The sequence below is a fragment of the Apaloderma vittatum genome, unplaced genomic scaffold (genome assembly GCF_000703405.1).
Source record: "Apaloderma vittatum isolate BGI_N311 unplaced genomic scaffold, ASM70340v1 scaffold7154, whole genome shotgun sequence".
NCBI classification, from domain to species: domain Eukaryota; kingdom Metazoa; phylum Chordata; class Aves; order Trogoniformes; family Trogonidae; genus Apaloderma; species Apaloderma vittatum.
In genome coordinates, this window is record NW_009710863.1 from 2,077 (window position 1) to 24,142 (window position 22,066).

The following is a 22,066-nucleotide window of genomic DNA, read 5'->3' on the forward strand; positions in this document are numbered from 1 at the left end:
TGCCTACGGTACTAACTGGGGGCCATCACCTTGCAGCCTATAGTTCATACATTAATTAGCATTCTGAAAGATCATAGCTCTACACTTGTCTTTCACATTAGCAGTGAGAATGCAGTGACAGTAGAATAAAAGACAAAACCAGCCCAAAGTGAGATTAAAGAAGAAGCATGAGCCAAACAACTACGTGATCCCTGATCCTCACTGTACTAACAAAGGAAAGTGAGAAGACTGCAGATGGGTTGTTTGTTTTTTTTGAAGTCACCACCATAATGGCATGTAACACATGCTCCTGGAAGACATACACAGACTCTCAACCCTGTACATGCATCCAATGTACTTTTCTGGAAGAACAGAGAAAGAAACATGGGTCCCAAGATGCCCTTTTAGAAAGAGAAGACTGCTAGTAATTAGCAGGTTAAATGATGAAAAATAACATAGAAAGACAGTTTGGTAAAAAAATAAAACAAAACCAGAAAACACCACACTTACCCTATTGTCAACTTTGAGGAAAATAGTTAATAAAAGAAGTTCACTAAAAACGTTATTGCCAGTTCAGTTGCCACCTATGATTGGACTGTAATATTTAAGATCTCATGAAGCTTACCCTTGCCATATCAACAAGGAAGTTCTCAAATAACTTCCAAATATGATTACTGGCGTAGATTTCTTTCATTTCCACTTCAGTGTCCACATAACAGTGGTTAACAAAATTAACGTAGGCGATTTTCACCTGCAGCAACAGCAAAAACACAAACAATATGAAATGGAACGGTAAAAAACATTAACATGACGTTTTCTATCTCCAGAAATACTGAACAGTAAACACAGTCCTTTGAGTACTAACAAACACTAATAACAGTAATAATGGGTATGTTCAGTTCTGAAGATTTAAGGAGAAGCACAGCAACAAATGCATTAATGTACTTACTGAAAGATGGCATGAAGAAAACCAGAAAACATTCTTACTCCAACAACAAAACCCCCACAAAACAAACAAATAATAAATCTGATATTTAAATGATGTTAAAATTATAAGGGCCTGGCTCCAAAGCCGGGAGTTGTCAAAATGCACTTGCCAGTTGACTGCTGTGTGTTGATGTCTTGTGACAGGCTTGTCAAATATCAGAAAAATGGCTTTAGCAGGGCTGGCACTGCAATTCCTATTTTCTCACAACTCTAATGCAGCGCTTGCATTCAGGATGGGTTTAACAGGGATATAAATTGAAGAGAAGAGTTGTGCAGTGCTGGGACTGCAGCAACAGCAGCTCAAAATGTAACACGAGGACTGCAGTCTCACTCCTCTCCTGCGTTACAAGTCTGCATGTGCACATCATAAAAATGGATATCTAGTGCCTGAAATATATAGATGAAATATAAACATATGCAGATACACTATTATATTCCCTTCTGCCTGGCAATCCCCAGAGGAGTGAGCTGCTAATGAGCAGCTAACAGACTTTATGGTCAAAGGAGAGGAGACAGTTGCATATGTCTAATGCAGTCAGGAGAAAACTCATCTCAGACTTTTAGGTTTCATTTGCTTGGTTTTTTTTTTAATTAGCATCTGTTGAAATTAATGTTAGGAGGAACTTCTGAGCAAGCAAACATTTCTGATTTTAAGAAAAGTATCAGTTGTTCACAAGGGGACTTTTTCATGGCACGGAGGGAGTCTTTATTCCTGCAGGTCCCAAGTCTGTTGATATGAGGCACATTTTTCCACCAGACAGCCTGGAGAAATCCGTCCAGCTGATACACAAGGCCAGAGCAAGCTCCTTGGAAAGACAGCAAAAAAATTTCTTTTGATCACATCAGGTTTGGTTCAAACAAACATTTCCCTTCTGGTCAGCATGAGGTATCACAGTCCTGAAGCATGACTGGTAGTAGCTGCAGATTGGGCCTTGATATGCAGTGAATAAAAACATTTGCTGGACTGCAATTGAATTTAATAAAACAAGACTTCACTCAAAACTCCCACTGACTTCAGCGTGGCCAGAATGTTACCCATCATCTCCAACAAATTCAGGCAGTAGCAAAAAGTTGGCCTGACAAACCACTCAGCTGAGGCTTCGCAACTACAGCCAGAAGTTATCACAGCATTAAACTCTGACCTTGGCTGGACAAATGTAAGAAAACAAAACAAGGTGTCTGCCCCAAAAAGCTGATGATCAAAGAATAAATAAATTTACTCTTCAAAAAAATAATGGTTACCCTTTCTCACTTACTTTAACAAACAACACCTGTTTCCAGTCTGTTTTCTGTGCAAGTATTCAACTTGTCAGTATATTACAAACAACAAAACATTTTCTGAGTTTCTGAAAATGGTAAGTCTGCTTCCTCATTCAGTGAATCCTACCTCAGGTATGCAGTCATCATGGGTCACTACTCTCACTATATCATCCAGTGGCAGGAGTGAATTGCACTTGATCTCCGTGTATACATTCTTTCCTTCTGTACAAGCCGCCAGCAATTCCACCAGAGTGACGTGATATGCTAAGGGTCCGCTCTCGTCTGCTCGATCTCGCTCTGAACACATCATTTGGAGTAGGACTGGAAATGATGCTCTGTCGTTGTAGAATATCAACACATCTTCACCACCATTTATCAGCTGAAAAAGGTAGCACGAAGTTTTAAGCACCCTGCACTGCAGTAATTTTGGACTGAATGAGCTTAAAGTTCTTTTTCAACGTAAATGATTCTATGATTTTCTTAATTTCTTATTTTGTTCTACCTTTAAGTATGTAAAAATTATCTAGCTAAAAAAAACCCCAAAATTACTCTGATGTAGTTTACTAAATGCACATGTCAAACCCAAGGCAAACTTCCGCTCTTAAGTGCAAATCTGGAATAACTCACCAAGGAGTGAGCTAATGCAAGGTGAATCTGCATTTCTGTGTAGCTCTATGTCTGCCTAAGACAGCATGCTGTCCCTGTTATTCCAAACATCTCAACGTTTGCTTGAAGCTAATTAATTACCCTCACCTCCTATTGTGAGGCCAGGATGCATTATTATCCATGTTTCATAGATAGGGAGTTGCAGAGAGATTAAATCTTTCGTATTACTTCACAAAAAAGCCTGTGGCTCACTCAGAAGTGAAGCAACCTCTTCTGTACCCTTGCTCAGCACTGGAAACGAAGACAAAGGACAACTCCTCCCAAATTTGGCAGGTGGTTCTTGACACTGTCAGTGTCATGCCAGCCCAGGAAACTAGTATATGTGATTTTGCTACAAGTGCATAGCTCATCTTAAGAGGATCCAGAGCAGAGGTGGATGATGGTAGCCCCATCTCAGCAAATCTCATAGAGAAGTTTTGCTCTAACCCTGTTTAGAATGTCCCATAGCCTGAATATACGTACTGCCAGCACTGCTCTGTGAGCTCCAGTGGGGCTGGGACAGGACAGCAGCCCTGTCTTATCTCCATCACTTTCCTTTTAAGCATATAAAGCCTTCCGAGTACAGAATACACCTTGGTAGCACAACAGCCATAAGTATTTTGTGAATTTTACCCAAAGTTCTCACGGACCATCATGAGCACAATGATGGGGGAAAAATAATTAAAAAATCAGCATTTTCTTCCACTAAAGTGCATTTTCAATGAGTTAAGAAATCTACGGAAGTAGAATGAAGGTTGGTTACTACTGGAGCAGCTGCTGACACTCTGCAATGTATCACTCCAGCATACTATAGGTAATAGAAAACTCTGCTGACACACTCATCTGGTTCAAAAGTAAGTTCTGCTTTCCCTTTTGATATAATGTTTGCACTGAGGCACAACTATTCCAGGAACCTCCAAGCATGTTTGTAATGAGAAAAAGTGCCCTACGGAACCTTTCACGTCACTATTAGCACTCTACAGACATGAGCACCAAGTATATAAGAACAAGCAAATAAGCCAGATTGGGCATGTTCAACATATTTCGTGGAAGTACTCTTTCGTAACAGTGCTCCTTCATCTATATGAACTTTCTAAAACCTGTAAATATGATCAGTGTATTCCTTACTCCCAAGTAAACAGGAACAAGCTACAATATACTTCCCATGGGTAAAAGAAAACATAGGAGCAGCTGAGGCATGCTGTACACTCCTACTCTACCTTGTCTTGTGGTAAATTGTTTACATGCCCCATCTGGAGGCACAGAAAAAGTTACACCACTTGTTTAAGGTCACAAAGTACATCTCAGCTGTCTACTAAGAAACTGTCCTGACTCTATGGCAAGTCCCAACCGTTTGGCTACACTGTTCCCTTTACATAGAATTGCCATTCAAGCACCATTGCAATTTCACTATTAGTATCCTTTTCTAACAAATCATAACCACCTACCTGTAATTTCCTACTTTTTTAAAAACAGATCATTATTTTACTCTCCTTCATCAAAATAAAGGTGCTCCCTTTTCCCCCTAGCAAATTCCTGCAGGACTCATGATGTAAATGTCATATCCAAGATCATTTTGATTTTCATCATGCAGTCAGCTTGAAAATGTAACATGACAATTTATCTTTGCGTAGGTCAGTAACAAAATGTGTTTAAATTGAGAAAGATCTAAAAATTTTGTCTGATGAGAAAGTAAAAACCTACAAGAAACTGTGGCAGAGGAGGAAAAACCTAAAAACACAAAGGCACAAGAGCTATTGAATTATGTAAATCAAAGCCTGTAATTGATGTTGCATGTTAAAACACTTCAGTCAAACTGAAAAGGTTGAGGTAGATTCTATGAAAGGTTATCCATGTAGGCTGAAGCTTTATTTTCTTAATTAGAAGTTTTTCCTCTTTGTTGCTGTGGAACCAAATTTCAGCAGGGTTTAGTTTTGCTCATCACAACTAGAGCTTATCTGTTTTCTTTGTAACGGTGCCTCTTCAAAAAAACAAAAACCACACTTGGTACAGTAAAGAAAAATGTTCATTTGGCTCTCATTCTACCCAGACTTTTGACTGCATTCGACTTTGCCCACTTATTAATCTCACTGAACTATTAACATAATCACAGTTAAATGCATGACTGTCTGAAAATTAAAGACTTTGGCCAGGCAAATGGAGACAAAGATCCATCCAGTGAGTTGCCCAGGGCTTGTCACTCACCCTCACGCCTCAGGACTTCTTCAATTAAAAAGAAAAGGAGGATAGCTGTAGTAGATGGCTCTTTTGAGGGGAACAGAGGGGCCCATTTGTTGACCAGACTCATCCCACAGGGAAGTCTGCTGCATCCCTGGGGCTCGAGTTAGAGATGTAAAAAGGAAGCTCCCTCGTCTGCTGCAGCCGTCTGATTATTACCCTTTGTTAGTTATCCAGGTTGGCAATGACGAGGTTACAGAGAGAAAGTCCAAAGGCAAAGGACTTCAAGGCATTGGGGCAACTAGTTGAAGGCTTGGGTGCGCAGGTGGTGTTTTCATCAAACACTCAAGTGGTAGGGAAAAACACCGAAAGAGGGTGGAAAACACACCTGATTAAAGCGTGACCCAGACATTGTTGCCACTATTGGAATTTTGGGTTCTTTAATCATGGGGAAGTTTATATGGTACCTGGTCTGCTGGCGACAGGTGGAGTACATCCGTCTCAAAGGGGAAAAAGGATCCTTGCACAGGAGTTGGCGGGGATTGTTGAAAGGGCTTTAAACTAGGCTTGAAGGGGGAAGGTGATAAAACTAGGCTTACTAGAGATGAGCGTAAGGACGGCCTTCAGTCTGCCGTCCCACTCGAGGTCGATAATGGTGATATATGTGACAATAAAAACACATGGCTCACTAATAGGTTAGTAACCACAGAAGTGGCCAGGAATGCTCAGGTAGCAAGAGTGAAAACTAATTGCTTAACTTGCTCTCTGAAATGCATATATACAAATAACACAGAGTATGGGGAATAAGTAGAAGGAGTTGGAGATCTGCATTAGGTTGCATGGCTATGATATAATCGCCATCACTGAAACACGGTGGGACAACTCCCATGACTGGAAAGTTGCCGTGGGTGGCTAGGTACTATCTGGGAAAGACAGACCAACAAGGAGAGGCAGTGGTGTTGCTCTTTACGTGCAAGAGCAACTGGAATGTATTGAGTTCTATCCAGGGAGGGAGGTAGAACAGGTTGAAAGCTTGTGGCTAAGAATTAAGTGACATGCAAAAGGGGAGTGAAACTGTTGTGGGTGTCTACTACAGACCACCAAACCACGAAGAAGATGTTGATGAGGCCTTCTACAGTCAATGAGGTAGCTTCCAGAACACACTCCTTGGAACTCATGAGTGACTTCAATCACCTTGATATTTGTTGGAAAGCCCACACAGCTAGGCATATTCAGTCCAAAAGGCTCTTACAGTGCATTGATGATAACTTCTTGACACAGGTAGTGAAGGAGTCAACGAGGAGAGGTGCACTGCTGGACCTTGTATTAACGAATAAAGAAGGACTGCTTGGGGACATTAAGACTGGGAACAGCCTTGGTGACAGTGATCATGACATGGTGGAGTTTAGTATCCTACAAGGAAGAAGCAGGGCAATAAGTAGGATTACAAGCCTGGGCTTCTGCAGGGCTAACTTTGTATTCTTCAAAGATCTACTTGCAGGAATCCCGTGGCCTACGACTCTGCAGGGTAAGGGAGCTCAAGTTGGTCAATTTTTAAATACCACTTCCTCCAAGCCCAAGGTAGGTGCATTCCCTTGGGTAAAAAATCAGACATGCTAGGAGACTTGCATGGATGAGGAAGGAGCTTCTGAAGGAAGTCTCGTGAATGAGAGAAATTTACAATTTGTGGAAGAAGGGACTTGTCACTTGGGAGAACTATAGGGAAGTTGTCAGGATATGACGGAAGGCAACAACAAAGGCCAAAGCTCTCTTAGAACTAAAACTGGTGAAGGAAGCAAAAGACAAAAAAAAGAAAGGGCTTCTTCAAATATATCAGTAGTAAAAGGAAGAATAAGGAAAATGTGGGCTCAATACCGAATGAGGTGACAGCCCTGACAAGCGAGGATGCAGAGAAGGCAGAGTTGCTGAATACTTTCTTTGCTTCAGTCTTTACTCCTAAGACCAGCCCCTGTGAACTACAGACCCTGGATGTAGGAGAGAAAGCCTGGAGGAGGGAAGGCTGGAAGTCTGAGAAGGTTAGACAGGAACACTTCCGGGTGTCATGTTGTGACTGAATGGGTAGATGCAGAAAGAGCAGTGGATGTAGTCTACCTTGACCTTAGAAAGGCTTTTGACACAGTCTCCCATAACATCCTCATGAGCAAGCTCAGGAAGTGTGGGACGGAAGAAGAGACAGTGAGGTGGATTAAGAACTGGCTACACAAGAGTGCCCAAAGAGTGGTGATCAATGGTGGCAAGTCCAGCTGGAGACCTGTAAGTAGTGGAGTCCCCCAGGGATCAGTGCTGGGTCCAGTCCTGTTCAACATCTTTATCAGTGACCTCGATGACGAGACAGAGTGTCTTCTCTGCAAGTTTGCTCATGATATGAAACTGGGAGGTTTGGCTGATACACCTGAAGGCTGTGTGCCCATTCAGCAAGATTTGGAAAGACTGGAGAGCTGGGCAAAGATGAACCTAATGAGGTTCAACAAGAATAAGTGCAGAGTCCTGCACCTGGGAAGGAGTAATAAAATGCATCAGTACAGGTTAGGAGGCGATCTGCTAGAGAGCAGCTTCATGGAGAAGGACCTTGGAGTCCTGGTGGACAACAAGTTATCCATGGGACAGCCATATGCCCTTGTGTCCAAGAGGATCAATGGTATTCTGGGGTGCATTAAGAAGAGTGTGTTCAGCAGATTGAGGGAGGTTCTCCTTCACCTCTACTCTGCCTGGTGAGACCTCACATGGAGTATTGCATCTAGTTTTGGGCTCCCCAGTTCAAGGAGGACAGAGATTTACCTAAGGGAGTCCAATGGGGGGCTACGAGGATGATTAAGGCGCTGGAACACCTGCCTTAAGAGGAAAGGCTGAGACACTTGGGGCTTTTTAGTCTGGAGACGAGAAGACTGAGTGGGGATCTAATTGATGTATATAAATATATAAGGGCTGGGCGTCAAGAAGGAAGGGACAACCTCTTTTCACTTGCGCCCTGTGAAAGGACAAGGGGCAATGGATGCAAGCTAGAGCACAGGAAGTTCCACCTCAGCATGAGAAAGAACTTCTTTACCGTAAGGGTTACAGAGCACTGGAACAGGCTGCCCAGAGAGGTTGTGGAGTCTCCTTCTCTGAAGACCTGTTTGGATGCGTTCTGATGTGACCTGTCCTAGGTTCTGTGGTCCTGCTCTGGCAGGGGGGCTGGACTTGATTTCCAGAGGTCCCTTCCAAACCCTAACGTTCTGTGATTCTGTGATTATTCGTGCACGCTATATATCAAATCCTAACTGCAGTGAAATCAGTTAGGTATTTTCCTAGTAACTTTACCGGCATGAAGATTTGTCCACAAACCACTTTGTGGAATTTACTAACTCTCTCAGAAATGCTCTAGAAAAAAGAAATAAAAGCAGAAACTAGTACCTAGAACTGTTGCACAGTTCCGTGCTATAAAACCCAGCCTATAACACTATTTAGATAGATCCATAGACGTAAGAGCCTCTTATATGGCAAAACCATTTCACAATATGGCAAGTTTGGTGCATAAATGGGATCTTAAATAACAGTACAGGAAAATGAAGGTTTATGTAACTCTGAGATTTCCATGCTACATCATCTACAAATAGACATCTCTGTATCACCATGCTAACACTCATGTTTTCTTCCTAGTAGTTATACAGATGGCCTTACAAAATTAGATTAAACTCCCAAAAATGTCTGCTAAAATATTCATTATTTGTGTTACCATTTAAAATTCTAAAGTGATGATGCCATTATATTCCACTGGTATCAAGAGCAGAAAAAGTAACCTCAAAATACTAGAGTGTTAAAAAGGCGCCATGTGAGTGATTAACAAATGAACCTTTCACTTACCTCTGTCATTACCGTGTCCTGGCATTTTTTCACATATTTGCCATCTGCTTTCACAATGGTTTGCAGGAAACGCAGGTACTCCACATGACGGCCATGGGTCTCAATGCAGTGTACAAAGTGCTGCACCACTCTTTCACTAATTTCATTACACAGAAGATAATTATTCATGAAGATGTGCCGCATGGTTTCAGCTTCCAGGAGCTAAACATATTAAAATCAAAACAGCGTTACATGAAGAGCAGATTTTCAGAGATTCGCATGACTCTAGACTACAGAAAGGCACATTTGTAAAGGGAAACTGGAAAAGTCCGGTGTGCACCAGCCCAGTGATTAAGCAGTGGCAGTGAGCTGAAGGCCTAGCTTTCATTTATGATGGGATTTCTCCACATATTCCTATGAGTACAAAATGGTCCTCCAGTGGATATAAACAAAATCTGTGCCCATGCCGAAGGTGATGACATACTACAGACACACACTCGACACTGCTAGAGCACTCAATAGGGACTTTGGTATACAGGACAGCTGAGACCATGTTCGTCCCACTCACCATTAAACTTTGCATTGAGGCAACCAGACAAGATGATTAGCTACCTCTGGCTCGCTCTCTGGTTGACAGAGGCAAGCATTTTGAGCCAGCAACTCACTGCATGTGCAGTGTGATCAGTCTCAGAGAGAATGTCTCTTTCTATATTAGCTACAGGGGGAGATTAAGGCTATGCTTCTATCTGTGAGTAGCGTGGTACAAGAGGAACAGATCTGTAGCAAGAAAGGGGTGCTACTGAGGGTCCCGCAGCCAGACTTCATGCATTCTTGGGATATTTGCTTCAAACTCACTCTAGTTTGGTCCCTTGGACTAAAGGTTCATGAGAGTCTGATGTACTCCTAGAGTATACCCTTCCATTTAGTGACATCTGAAAGGAATCCAAGTTTGTCCCGCAAAGCGAACAAAAGTACAATAACTGGGATGACCAGATGATCAACTTCAAAAGAACAGAAGTGCAAGCAAGCTCCATACTTGGTGACTGAGTTGTCACTGTGTCGAGTCTGGGTGCTAGTCCCCACTATGGCCATCTAAGTGCCTTTCACTAACTTCACAAAAAAAGCACAAATAAAAAATAAACAGAATAAATGTTTCCTAATGCATACAGGGCAGGGGTCTACAGTCCTAACACTCATGCTTTTTCCAATAAAAACGTGTTTTGCTCAGCAGTTCTGCCAGCGAGCAAGGTGTTATTCTATATGACTGCATCCGTAAAAACACATGTACATACACACAAAGGGACTGTGACAAAGAGGTTTATTGAAAGACAATGATTTAACAGAAGATCAAATTTTCAATTGGTTGAATCAGTTGGGAGCATCATCAACAAAAATGTATGGGTCTGATTCTGTTGTCACACAAGCTTCACGACAGCCCTAAGCAAAGCGTGGCAAGCAGGTTGAGGGAGGTCATCCTCCCTCTCGACTCTGCCCTGGTGCGGCCACATCTGGAATATTGCGTCCAGTTCTGGGCTCCCCAGTTCAAGAGAGACAAGGAACTGCTGGCAAAAGTCCAGCACAGAGCCACTAAGATGATTAGGAGGACTGGAGCATCTCTCTTATGAGATAGGGCTGAGGGACTTGGATCTTTTTAGTCTGGAGAAGGCTGAGGAGGGATCTTATCAATGCTGAAAGGATGGGTGTCGAGAGGTGGGGCCAGACTCTTTTCAGTGGTGTCCACTGACAGGACAAAGAGTAATGGTCACCAGCTGGAAAACAGGAGTTTCAACCTAAACATAAGGAAATATTTCTTTACTGTGAGGGTGACAGAACACTGGCACAGGCTGCCCAGAGAGGCTGTGGAGTCTCCTTCTCTGGAGACTTTCAAAACCCACCTGGAAGTGTTCCTGTCTGACATTCTCTAGAGGATCCTGCAGAGGCCTTGGACTAGATGATCTTCAGAGGTCCCTTCTAACCCCTAACATTCTGTGACAGTCACAGCATCTTCTACCTTGAATTGCAGTCCATTTGTGAGTTAGGATGAATACTATCTTAGAATTAAATACTTACCCCTGGAGTTAAAAACAAGTTGAGATTTTTGTGCAGGAGAACTTGATTCTGAGGATTTCCTCGACAGAAATTTTGAAGAAAAGTGTGGGCTAGGTTCATAACTTCATTCATCTTTTCATCACTCTGCAGACAGAAAAGAGACACAAAATCAGCTGGCCATACCTAAACATACTTGTTAAAACCATACAAGATGAATTCTGCCAGGAACAAACTAATTCTCCTTAACCTTTGTAGGGCAGGAATTGTCCCTCTGGCAAAAGCAACTGATCTAGATTCTAGATTCCTTCAGAGTCCAATAGTGGCTGCACCTTACTCTGAATCAACTTGACCATAGGGAGTCATAAGTAATAGTTATAGTTTCCTGGCTTGAAAAACTGCTAAGTGGTTTGATTTCTTTAAAAAAAAAAAATCTCTAGTCTACGTTGACTTTAAGCTTTGGAAAAGGTTTGGCTTTTATGTAGCAACATATAGAAACAGATGTATGCATGCATGTGTGTGAACACCTACATGAATATCTATGTTCATACATATACTCCCAAATAAATATACATCTATTTTTACTTCCTTTTTATATTCCTCTTCATCTAACTATGATTTGATGAACCATCTATACAGACGACTATTTTACTGAAGACAGCTGAACCCAGTGTCTCTATTATAGTATTTGTACGTAAAACTCAGGAAAATGTAACTCAGAAGAGGTTTTGTTTCCTCTCAATACTTGCTATAAGATCCAGAAAGATGGGCTCTTTAAAAGGCTATCCAGATCATTCATTTGTATGCTCAGTGCCACTAAATCAGGACAAAATCACATTATTTTCTGAAAAACTTGCAACTAGGTTAGAGCCTTCCACCACAGACATTATTTCAGACTGGATCCTTGAAAGCTTTTTGTCCATCTTATGTATCTATGAGAGCACTCACATCAGCGGAACCTGCCAGGAGCTCCATTAAATCAGTACTTCTTACAGTGCAGTGACTGCAGGTCTAAAGCTTGCCCATTTCAGGAATGGGATGACAGCGTAGTGACATCCAGGTAGCTGAGGCAGTAAATATTAAGTTCTTAATAAAATCTGTTCTCTGCAGGCAGCCATATCAAAACTTAGGCCCAAATCCATTATTCTTAAGGTAGAAAATGACATAATCATTTCATGTTTGTACCATAGTTCACTGAAGTCAATTAAAAAAAATATTCACATTGATTCTTGGGCCTCATGTTGCCTTTCCCTTTACTGAGTTCATGTTCTTTACCACTAAAATCATGAGAATAACCTTTTCATAGGGTATCTGCAGAAGGTCCAAGACAACCAAGTGGGCACCCATATTCTTCAGCAATCGCTGCTGTTGATTCCGACACTTTTTATTCTGAACACAAAGTTTGCTGAGTCGAATCAGAATCTACAAATAAATAACAAATAAATAAGCATGCAAGCAAGGAAAGGATCAGTCATGTCACACAAAACCAAAGAAAGACACATTCTTTCAAAATAATTACTAAATCTACTTATCAAACAAGTATGCTAATCAAGTTTCTTAGAAGATATACCAACCTCTTTAACAATATTGTAGTTATTGCTTTTATTGCTGTCAATCTGGGGTTTTTTGGTCCCATCCTGTATTGGACTCAAAATATTTGACTCCTGTCAAATACAAAGAACACAAAACAAATGGAGATCTATTGCAAATTCCTCAACATGAACTAATTATATTTAATAACAGCAAATGAAGAAGTATTACAGCAGGTCATAGGTAACCAATTTAATACAGATAATAAAGAAAAGCACTCGTTTATTCTTTGTCCACCAGTTTAGGGAATGAAAATATTCACATTCCATTCCTTCCTTTGTTTCAAATTTTCAGCATGATTTGAGGCAATTATTCTATGTCTTCACACTTCTGATCCTCCTAAAAAAGAATACATACCTAAACCACAGACTAGACATCTGAAGGAATTTAGATAATATGGGAATAGGGACCATAACTGTATTTCAGTAGCCACCACTTGTTCCAAAAATCTCTAATACAGCTGGAAAGATTACAAAGTTTATGTATGTGAACATCAAAATGCCTGAAGAAAGAGTTTAAGGTGACCTCTGTAGATGAGGTAAGTAGGGTGGAGTTTCTCAGCTGTACAGAAACAAGTAGCACATGGAAATTAGAGAAGTTTCTCCCACGAAGAGGACACTTTTGTCCTTATATCTGGGTGATACAGGGGAGGATTTAAAAACAAATGAGAACCTTATGTTAAACTGCATCATCCAGTTATGATGCCATATGCTCCGGGCTTTGGCCCTTAGAAAGCCCCAGCTGGATATGATAAGTAAGAGAAATTAAGTCAGTAAGTAACTGCAAACACAGACACATCCTTCCATGCATATCTCAATCAAAGTGCAGAAGAACATCCACACAAATACTGCCACTTAGAATACTAGTAGTTCTGCTACCAGCTATAGCAAGCCTTTCTTATCTGGAAACATAGATAACTGAAAGACTGGACTTTGGATGCTGAAATTATTAACATGCAGAAAAACTGTAGCTGATCTCAAGACTGTCTCACAGAATAATCACAAGAGTGTAAACCAGTGTAATAGCACAAAGAAGAACCAAACAGGTGCACTTCTGAATTTCATTGTGTCCTTAAACTTCTGACTGTTTTAGAGAAGAGAATTATGCTAAAACCTACACATGCACGCCAGTCTGAATGTTTATACCTCTTGAAACCTCCCTCTGAACTCTCCTAGCTGATGGTGAAGATGAGGAGGTCTATAAATCCCATCTGATCTTAATTTTCAGTGGGGCAAGAACAGCTACATCACCTGGCCATGGAAGCTGTTTACAATGGTGTCAGCACTGCTGTTCAGTGTGGTCACGTTGATCTATGCAACAACAGTGGATTTTTATTTGTGTAGGTTTTTTAGTATGCATGCTGCCTTCTCTTTAGCTGTTTGAATCAATACTTTAGAAGATATTTCAGGCTTTTTGCTATAATTAACCACCCTCCTCTGTTCTGGGACCGTGGGTTAACCAAGATTAATTTACCTGTTACTTTTATCAGCATTCTTCCTCAATCAAAGTTGTTTTATAATCTATGTGAACTATATGTCTTATCTGGAAACGCTGATCAGCATTAAACTGCTGGATCTATCCTTTCCCTTAACAAAATAAAAACCTCTTTATTGAGCCCATAAGAGTATGCCAGGGATGTAGTTAACAAGAGATGATCACACCACTGGGATACCAGAGACACTCAGTTGCATATCTTGCCTTGTTACGCCTCATGATCGACATTCTCTGTCACCCTTTTCCATAGAGGACAAGGGAGACATCAGGACTGCACTGAGAAAGGTTTTCACCCAAGTACCCCACCTTTAGGAAATGGCATTTTCTGGAAAAGACTACTTGCTCTATTCATAAAATTTCCGTGATAACACTTTGCATCAGTCTTCTCTTTTCTTTGTAGCCCCAAAAGGGAGGCCCAGATTACAGCATTAATTCCGAGCAGTTCCCCACCACTGAAATAGCCTTGCTCATCTTAGCAGGACGGCTGTGCAAAGCACCCATCAGCATCTTGCTGGCACAGCTTTGCCCTGCCTAGGCTGCACTTGCAGCGTGGGTGTCAAGAGGAAGGAGACAATCTCTTCTCAGTGATGTCCAGCAGTAGAACAAGAAATAATGGGTTTCAGTTAGAACATAGGAAGTTCCACCTCAACATGAGGAGAAATTTCTTTACTGTGAGGGTGACAGAGCCCAGACACAGGCTGCCCAGGGAGGTTTTGGTGTCTCCTTCTCTGGAGACTTTCAAAACCCTCCTGGACATGTTCCTGTGTGGCTGCCCTAGGGGATCCTGCTCTGGCAGGGGGGCTGGACTAGATGATCTCTAGAGGTCCCTTCCAACCCCAAACATTCTGTGATTTTATGATTTACTGACTGGAGGAATGAGGGGCACCCTCAGAAGTTTCCCTAGAAACAAAGCAGACCACCACAGACCAGAAAAGGAGAAGAGCAAGGAATACCAGGGGTTTAAGGGTTAGTGCAAGTTCATACCACTTGAAACCTTGCTGAACTTTCTCAGGAAGATGGCAAAGATGAGGTGGTCTATAAATGCCGCTGCCTGTATTCCAGCTTCATCCGCCAGTCTTTTCACCAAGACTGTCTATTTCTCTTCCTGAGATCTGTGTTTCTGGTGCTACACTATCAGTATATCCTCCACAGAAAGTGAAATAAAGACAACACTTTCCACAGTCCACAGTATCTATACAGACTCATAACACCCTTAATTAGAGATAACCCAGTAAATAGGCTTTACCTGCTTTTTCCTTCTTGAGTAAGGCTCAGTTATGTCAGATTAAATTTAGTATTTCTTCCTAATCCTGCATGGAGCCTGATTTTTGTCTGACCCAACTCCAAGTACTTTTTCTTATAATTCTAATCTCCAGTTCCTGTCAGGATGATCCTGCACAGAGGTAAGATCTGTTGTATTTCCTGCAGAGAACTCTAGATACTTTATTTAGAAGAGCATGGCCTTTTTTTCTACAGATTTCTACAAATTTGGGCTTAACATAAAACTATTCCAGAATGCAATTCAAGCCCTTGCGCACACTTCAATGTTGTCTGGGAAAAATTAAGCACAGGCAAATGAAACATATTCCCTAAAGTCCTAGAGGTTCATCCAGCTTGGTACTGAATACCTAGCATCTGTTCCAAGAAAGAATGGGATCTCACTGGCATGTTTATCTGCTTGAAGCTAGCCACCTGCTTCACAAATTGTACCTTACTTCTTAAGTCTGACTTAAGATCTCAAAGAGAGTATTCACTATCTGAAGTGGTTTTGCCAGGTAAAATAAGTTCCTGGCTGTTAAAGAATAGTTTAACAGGGGAAATAACAATGGACAAGATTCTTAGCTATTGTAACCTGGCACGGCTCTTGTGGATTTGCCACCAGATGATCTAACCAGTTGTGCAGATTATATATTATTGTTCTGATAAAATACTCTCTCAGATCAGCCAGAAATAATACTGTGCATCTACTGAAGCACTGCTGATCCATACAGGCCCACAGATGCCTCATGGAGGAAAAAACCCCACACTGAAAGTATCCCATTTAGAAATGCTCCTCTTTCAAGCACTTTGTTTCATCCCTTCCTCCTGGAGTTTCTTTGCTATCAGGGTTATTTGTAGAATGAAGAGGATCTTACTATACTTTTAAAATGTATTATAGCTAAAAAAATCTTGTAAATATCCTGCTGCAATTCTGCATCCTGTTCCCCCATTACCTCTTCCATTCATTAAGTAAATAAAGGAACATCATCTTTCCTACTAGAGCTATGCTTGAGCAAAGGAAGTTGTAAATCCCACATTCTTAAGCTCATAAAGTCCAGACTCCTCCCCAGTTCTGACACCACTAAATTCTGCTATTACATCAGAGAAAGAGTAGGACCTACACCATCCCAAGAAATAGGGATTCTCCCTCAAAGTGTTAGATTTTCTCCCCTATGAAGCCACCTGAAATGTGCTTTCCCATCTGAAAGGCCAAGTGTATGTCTCAGATCTCTGCAAACATTCTGTCTCTTCTGAACGGCTCCTACTTTTCTTATTACACGGCATTGCCTTCACAATGCTGTATAATCTCCCCTTATGTTTCCTACTAAGCTTCTCCTGGTGGCTTTCATGCCATTTTCTTGACACCAGGAAAGACTCTACCATGGAAGAGAACATGGAAAGTGCTGTGTCAGAAATTGCAGTTGTTCATATCTCCCCACTTCCTCTGATAAAAATGGAAAAGTGGGAATAAATATTGGTGGGAAAGCCTGCTCTATCTACTGTTATTCCACAAACCTCAACCACAACAACTCTTGCAACACTTTGTATGTTCTTAAATACTCAGAGTGGTGTCAGGTGATTACCTGAGGACCTCAGATGTCACTGAAAACAAATTTTTTTTAAAAAGATCAATTAAATTTAAAGAAAAATCAGATCTTCGTGGCTGCCAATTCAAGTTCTAAAGTTTCTCAAATCACAGTATATCCCAAGAATGTGGTATGAAAAGGGTCAAAAAAACCAAATCCAAACATGTTACTTCACCTATAACATTTCAATATTCTCATGTCAGCCTTATGTTTGGTGGAGAGTGGAATTACTTATGATGTCTGAGAATATAAGTTTGATTGTGCTTCTTTCGCCTAGATGCAGGTACTGTCTACTCCCCTCTTCCAGCAAGCCAAAACAACTGCCAACATGTGATCACTAGATTACTTCCTTGGCCACAGAGTGATGCCACACATTGGCTTCCTGGGAGCCAGAAGGGAAAGCTGCTCTGAGACATAAGAATGCAGTTATTGAAAGCAGTGGGAGAAAATATTGAACACATTGATTAAAGAGGTTTCACTTCCTATTCTGTCTATTCCTAAAGCTCTGCCAGAATAGTGCACGTTCTCACTTTGCTACTTTGGCTACCCAGACCAAAAATTTGCAGTTCATTAAGCTACCTATCAATATTGAAACAATTCTAACAGCAAAGGTTTTAATCCCACCTCTATTGGCTCTTCTCCCCCTTTGGTTTGACTGTCGCCCACCTCTCCACTCTCATAATTGCTGCTCTTCTCAACCCACAATTCTGATTTTTCTACAGTCAGACGTAGCTGATCAAGATCAGCCTTGATTTGCTTGTAGTTATCGACATCTTGATTCGACACCAGCAACTGAACCTGGAAATACAGAAAATCGTGAAGCTATTACAGCAGTAGCACCAGCACTTATGCCTGGGTAATTCACTTGACAGTTTCCATTCTAAGGCACTCTTTTCAGGTGCTTTACATAACCTTCTCCATGAAATTGAAACATGGCACATGCAGTCTTTTTAGCCTCCATTCATCAAAAACCTTTAAGAGAGCTGGAGACTGTGGTTGCCCAAAACAGGATAGTTACAACATTCACAGCATTCTCTTGCCTTCTTTAATACACTGCGAACATTTTCAGCACAAGCACAGATTTACAAGCTCTTGTGCTCTGTTCAGAGTTAGCTCTAATGCACTGAATATGATCTTCATGGTACTAAAACAATAGTTATGAGGTAGTAGAGCAATACAGTTAGAAATAGCTCATCCCATCAGCTCTCTTCACAAGGGAAAAAAAAAAAGGATGACATGACAAGAAATCAGGATATCCAAAGAAAAGTCAGAATGGCTAGCAACTTTAATGATTGCCTATGTCACCATAATCAAATATTGAAAAGGAACACATTTTCACACTGTTAGGCCAGCCTGGAAAAACGTGGTGGGATATAGCTCACCAACTGACTTTCAGGTTCATGTAATTTCCCACCATCTGAGTAGCCGCTTCTTACTAAGATTAATCTCACTTTTTTTTTTTTGTACTGCTCAGATTATCTGGGGTTTTTTTCAGTTATTTGTAGTTCTTGATTTAGCATAATCTGCCCATTTCCTTTCTTTCTGATGCATTTTGCTTTACTAAGATTATTAATGAAAATAATATTAAAAAACCTAACAACAATCTTTACAATAAATCAATAAGCACTGTTAAGAAATTACATTTACGTAAAAGATTACTGTCACATGGCAGACAAGAACACTGATAGGAACATTCTTTTTTTAAAAGAATCACTATTTTGTAATATAAAGTTTTCATTATCTTCTTCCGTATCTTGGCAATACCTTGTTATTTTACAGAATTTATGAATGCTGATCATCTACATTCATTTTCCAAGTCTTTTTTGTTTATTTGTCAATTAGCCTTCTTCATCCTTTATGAAACCATGTTAAGCTCCTCAGTCCTTGATTACTTGGAAATAACAGCTATTTACGCAACTGACCAGCATGGCCTAACTTTAACAACCTGGGGAGGGCCATTATGCTGCACTGCGAAAACATTAAACAAAAGCTTTCCAGGTCTTTATCATTCATCTGTTTTTAAACAAGAGAAATCTCCACATCTTACATAACGATGAGACAACACGCTATCAAACTCCTGAAATAAGCATCAGATGGTCTTATCAACATATGTTATACAGGGTTACGTAACAGAGATGTCTCTGTCATCCAGCTCCATGACATCAGATCTCCCCATCCTAATCCACTGACACATGGAGCCTGCGCATGCAGAAAGAATAAAAACTGGAAACAGGCTGGGCTCTATCACTGGGCATATCTGCATCACGCAGTGGAGCACACCGCGTGAGAGACACCTGAATTAGAACTAGAAAGACCACACAATTAACAAGACCTTTAATACCCAACCTAAGTTGCCCTGAAGCCAGGAAAGTCTTACTGCCAACACCAGTACGCTGCCTAGGGAACACGGGCTACTAACTCTGTCTCTGAGGGATCACTATGTCGTGTCTCGCCACGAGATGTGTGTGTCCCAGCTGTCACCACAGACCTACGTTTTCAGTAATGGATACAATGCCAGAAATAACTATTTCTCGGTGCACAACTATAATATACGCTAGCACATATGGTCAACTCTAACACACAAAAAAAATTAAAATCTCTGCTGAATTTGGGCCTCTAAGGAAATAACACTGCCACGCTACAAAGAGCAATTTAAGTAAGTAAAGCAGCCTTCAGAAAGATTTTCCCCGCAGCTATTTTCCTGGAATAACGCTAGGCGCACCCTCCATACCTGCTTAAATGCTTGCAGAACTTCAGCTCTCTGGCTGAAGTGCTTAAATAGCAGGTGCAGAGCACCTGAGAGCAAAGGAGGGTAGTCGTGCATAATGAGGTGAATGAGGACCCGTAAAAAAGTTCTGCCCCCTTCATCATCAAGCTGAACTGCATTCTTCTCTTTTCTGCAACAGAAACAGGAAAACCAGACCAAAGAAAGTAAAATAAATAAGAAAAAAATAAAAGCTTGTGACATAAATATGCCAGCACACACAATCGTCATTTGACAGAGCTCTTAAAAACAAATCAAATACACTGCACGATGGAAACTATAAGCATTATTTTAACACGTTTTATAAGGACTTCAATCCTACAGTTATATGCTGTTGCAGCAATCTTGTGGCAGAATGGACACTAATGAATGAAAGTAAGTTAGGTATTAAAGGTGTCAAATATTCTGATTAAAATCCATATTGCAAAAACTTTCATTTATGTCTTGGATAAATTGTGCCAAGCTCATACACAACCCAAATTAATTGAAGTAAACAGCATTTCATCAGAGATTAATTTGGCCCTTTCCTTTTCATTCCTTCCCTTTTCAGCTGCTATTAAAATTTCATTTAAAGGAAAATAAGTACAAAATTAGTAAGAACTGCCAAAAGCATCGTATTTCTAGAATCATATTCATAATCTGGAATGGCAGAAAGCAGATTTACACTTAACATATCAAAGCAGAAATAATTTTTCCAAGAAGCCGTTCAGTTTCTCTGTTCTCTGATACAGATGCCAAGGGCTATGTGTTGTTTTACATTATGGGAATTCGGGGAGAGGACTGGAGGCACTGCTTGTGCTCGTAAAAATTGAGAATGCATAAGGGACAGAGAGAGGAAAGATCAGAGTACCCATGTTGAGGCTCCTTCTCTCTAGCTCCAAGAAAAACTTTAAAGTCTATGGCTTTGTCTAAATGGAATTCATTTTTGCTGGTATAATTACAATTATACCCATAAAATTAAACTAATATAGTGATAATGGTAATAACTCTCCAGTGTGAATATTTTCCATGCTTTTTTTTTGTGTGTGTGTGTTCACAGGATAGCTGAAACCACTTCCAAAACTCTGCAAGCATAGCTTGCAGCCTCTGGTGGTCCAGAAGATCATGGCAAGAGTTCCATAGCTGATACGAGGAGTCATATGACATAGCTTTCTAAATAAGTTCAAACGCAAGGTACAAGCACAATAGGTCATGTGGCCTATGAGGAATACTGAGGGTCAACAGTAACCTGCTGCTTAAAGAAATGTGGGGCTACAGCCTTACACACAGTACATCAGAAAAAGGTCTTTGTTTAAAAGCACCCATGTAAGGCATTTTAAGAGAAATAAATAATCAGTGTGTTTTAGCCAAATATACCTGTTCACCATTCCCCAGCTGCCTTTGGGAACATGATAAAAGCTTTCTGCTAGCTATCTTACAACTAAGAGGGTGGTCATTCCCAGTCCCACAGCCATCCACACCAGCGAGACTTGTTTGAAATTCAGGACTTTTCTGGCACTTTTCTGTCTATATCCAGGTTATGAAATAAGAAGCATCCAAAGGAAGAGAAAGGAGTATGAAAATAAGAAATATCAACATGAACAGAGAAAGAGAGAGGGAGGCAAAACCTCAAAGAATATACCTGCCAGCAAACATGGTTTCAGCCTGAGCTGCAATTTCATCTATGTCAGGAACAACTGCTGGAAAAAAAAATACAATAAATAATAATTACGAAAAAGCCAGTGAGCGCTGTTTAACCTGCACAGCAAAACAGAACTCTGTTCCCTTTTAAAGTAGATGTTATCAAGTAAAGATCTAACTATGCATTCCTCAACTAGGCAAAATTCACTATCTGCAAGAGTAGTAGGGAAGAAATAAGACATGGAACAGTTAAATTGTGTATTACTGAGAAAGAGCCAAATTATAGTGATGAACCAGAGCCCCATGGTGGTAGGAACTGTGCAAACCATCACCAGCGACCCACAAGTGACACAGAGTATGAAACTTTTACTTTATTTTTTTTGTAACAAGAGCCAATCGCCACAAAGCAGACATGTGAACTTTAGAATATTTATCATAAACCAAATCATTCACCATGCCGTCATTTTACCTTAAGGTAGCTTTAACACCCCCTACTACTTAAGACTGGTGTACTCCTTAGCCACTCCTCTGTCACACAGCACCTTTCCTTGCAGCAATTCTCTCCTCCTTGCAAGCGGTCCCACAGACAGGGGTCAGCCTTCTGGGCACTTCTGTGCACACACGAACCTGGCAAACCACCCCATTCCCACATCACATTCACCTCACTTAAACCTGTCCTCGTCCAACCCCAAACATTTTTTTATAATTTACCCTCCATTGCATTTGTCTTCATGCAGTGTTTTGGGAAGCGTACAAGTAAGAGAATAAACTGTCATTGCAGGAAAAAGGGGTCACATTTTTGTCAGAGGAGGAC

At 40.8% G+C, this 22,066-nt stretch overlaps 1 protein-coding gene across 1 annotated transcript; it reads right to left on the reverse strand.

The window, feature by feature from the left end:
• Positions 1-604: 604 nt before the first annotated feature.
• LOC104272426 (inositol 1,4,5-trisphosphate receptor type 2-like) lies at positions 605-19,737 on the reverse strand (the record flags this gene model as incomplete). Its single annotated transcript, XM_009867413.1, has 8 exons — positions 19,600-19,737; positions 17,473-17,666; positions 12,513-12,546; positions 12,235-12,360; positions 10,963-11,085; positions 8,914-9,114; positions 2,354-2,605; positions 605-730 (listed from the first exon to the last, which is right to left on the reverse strand). Coding segments are annotated over exons 1-8 (1,149 nt in total), but the record flags the coding sequence as incomplete, so codon positions are not given.
• Positions 19,738-22,066: the final 2,329 nt, after the last annotated feature.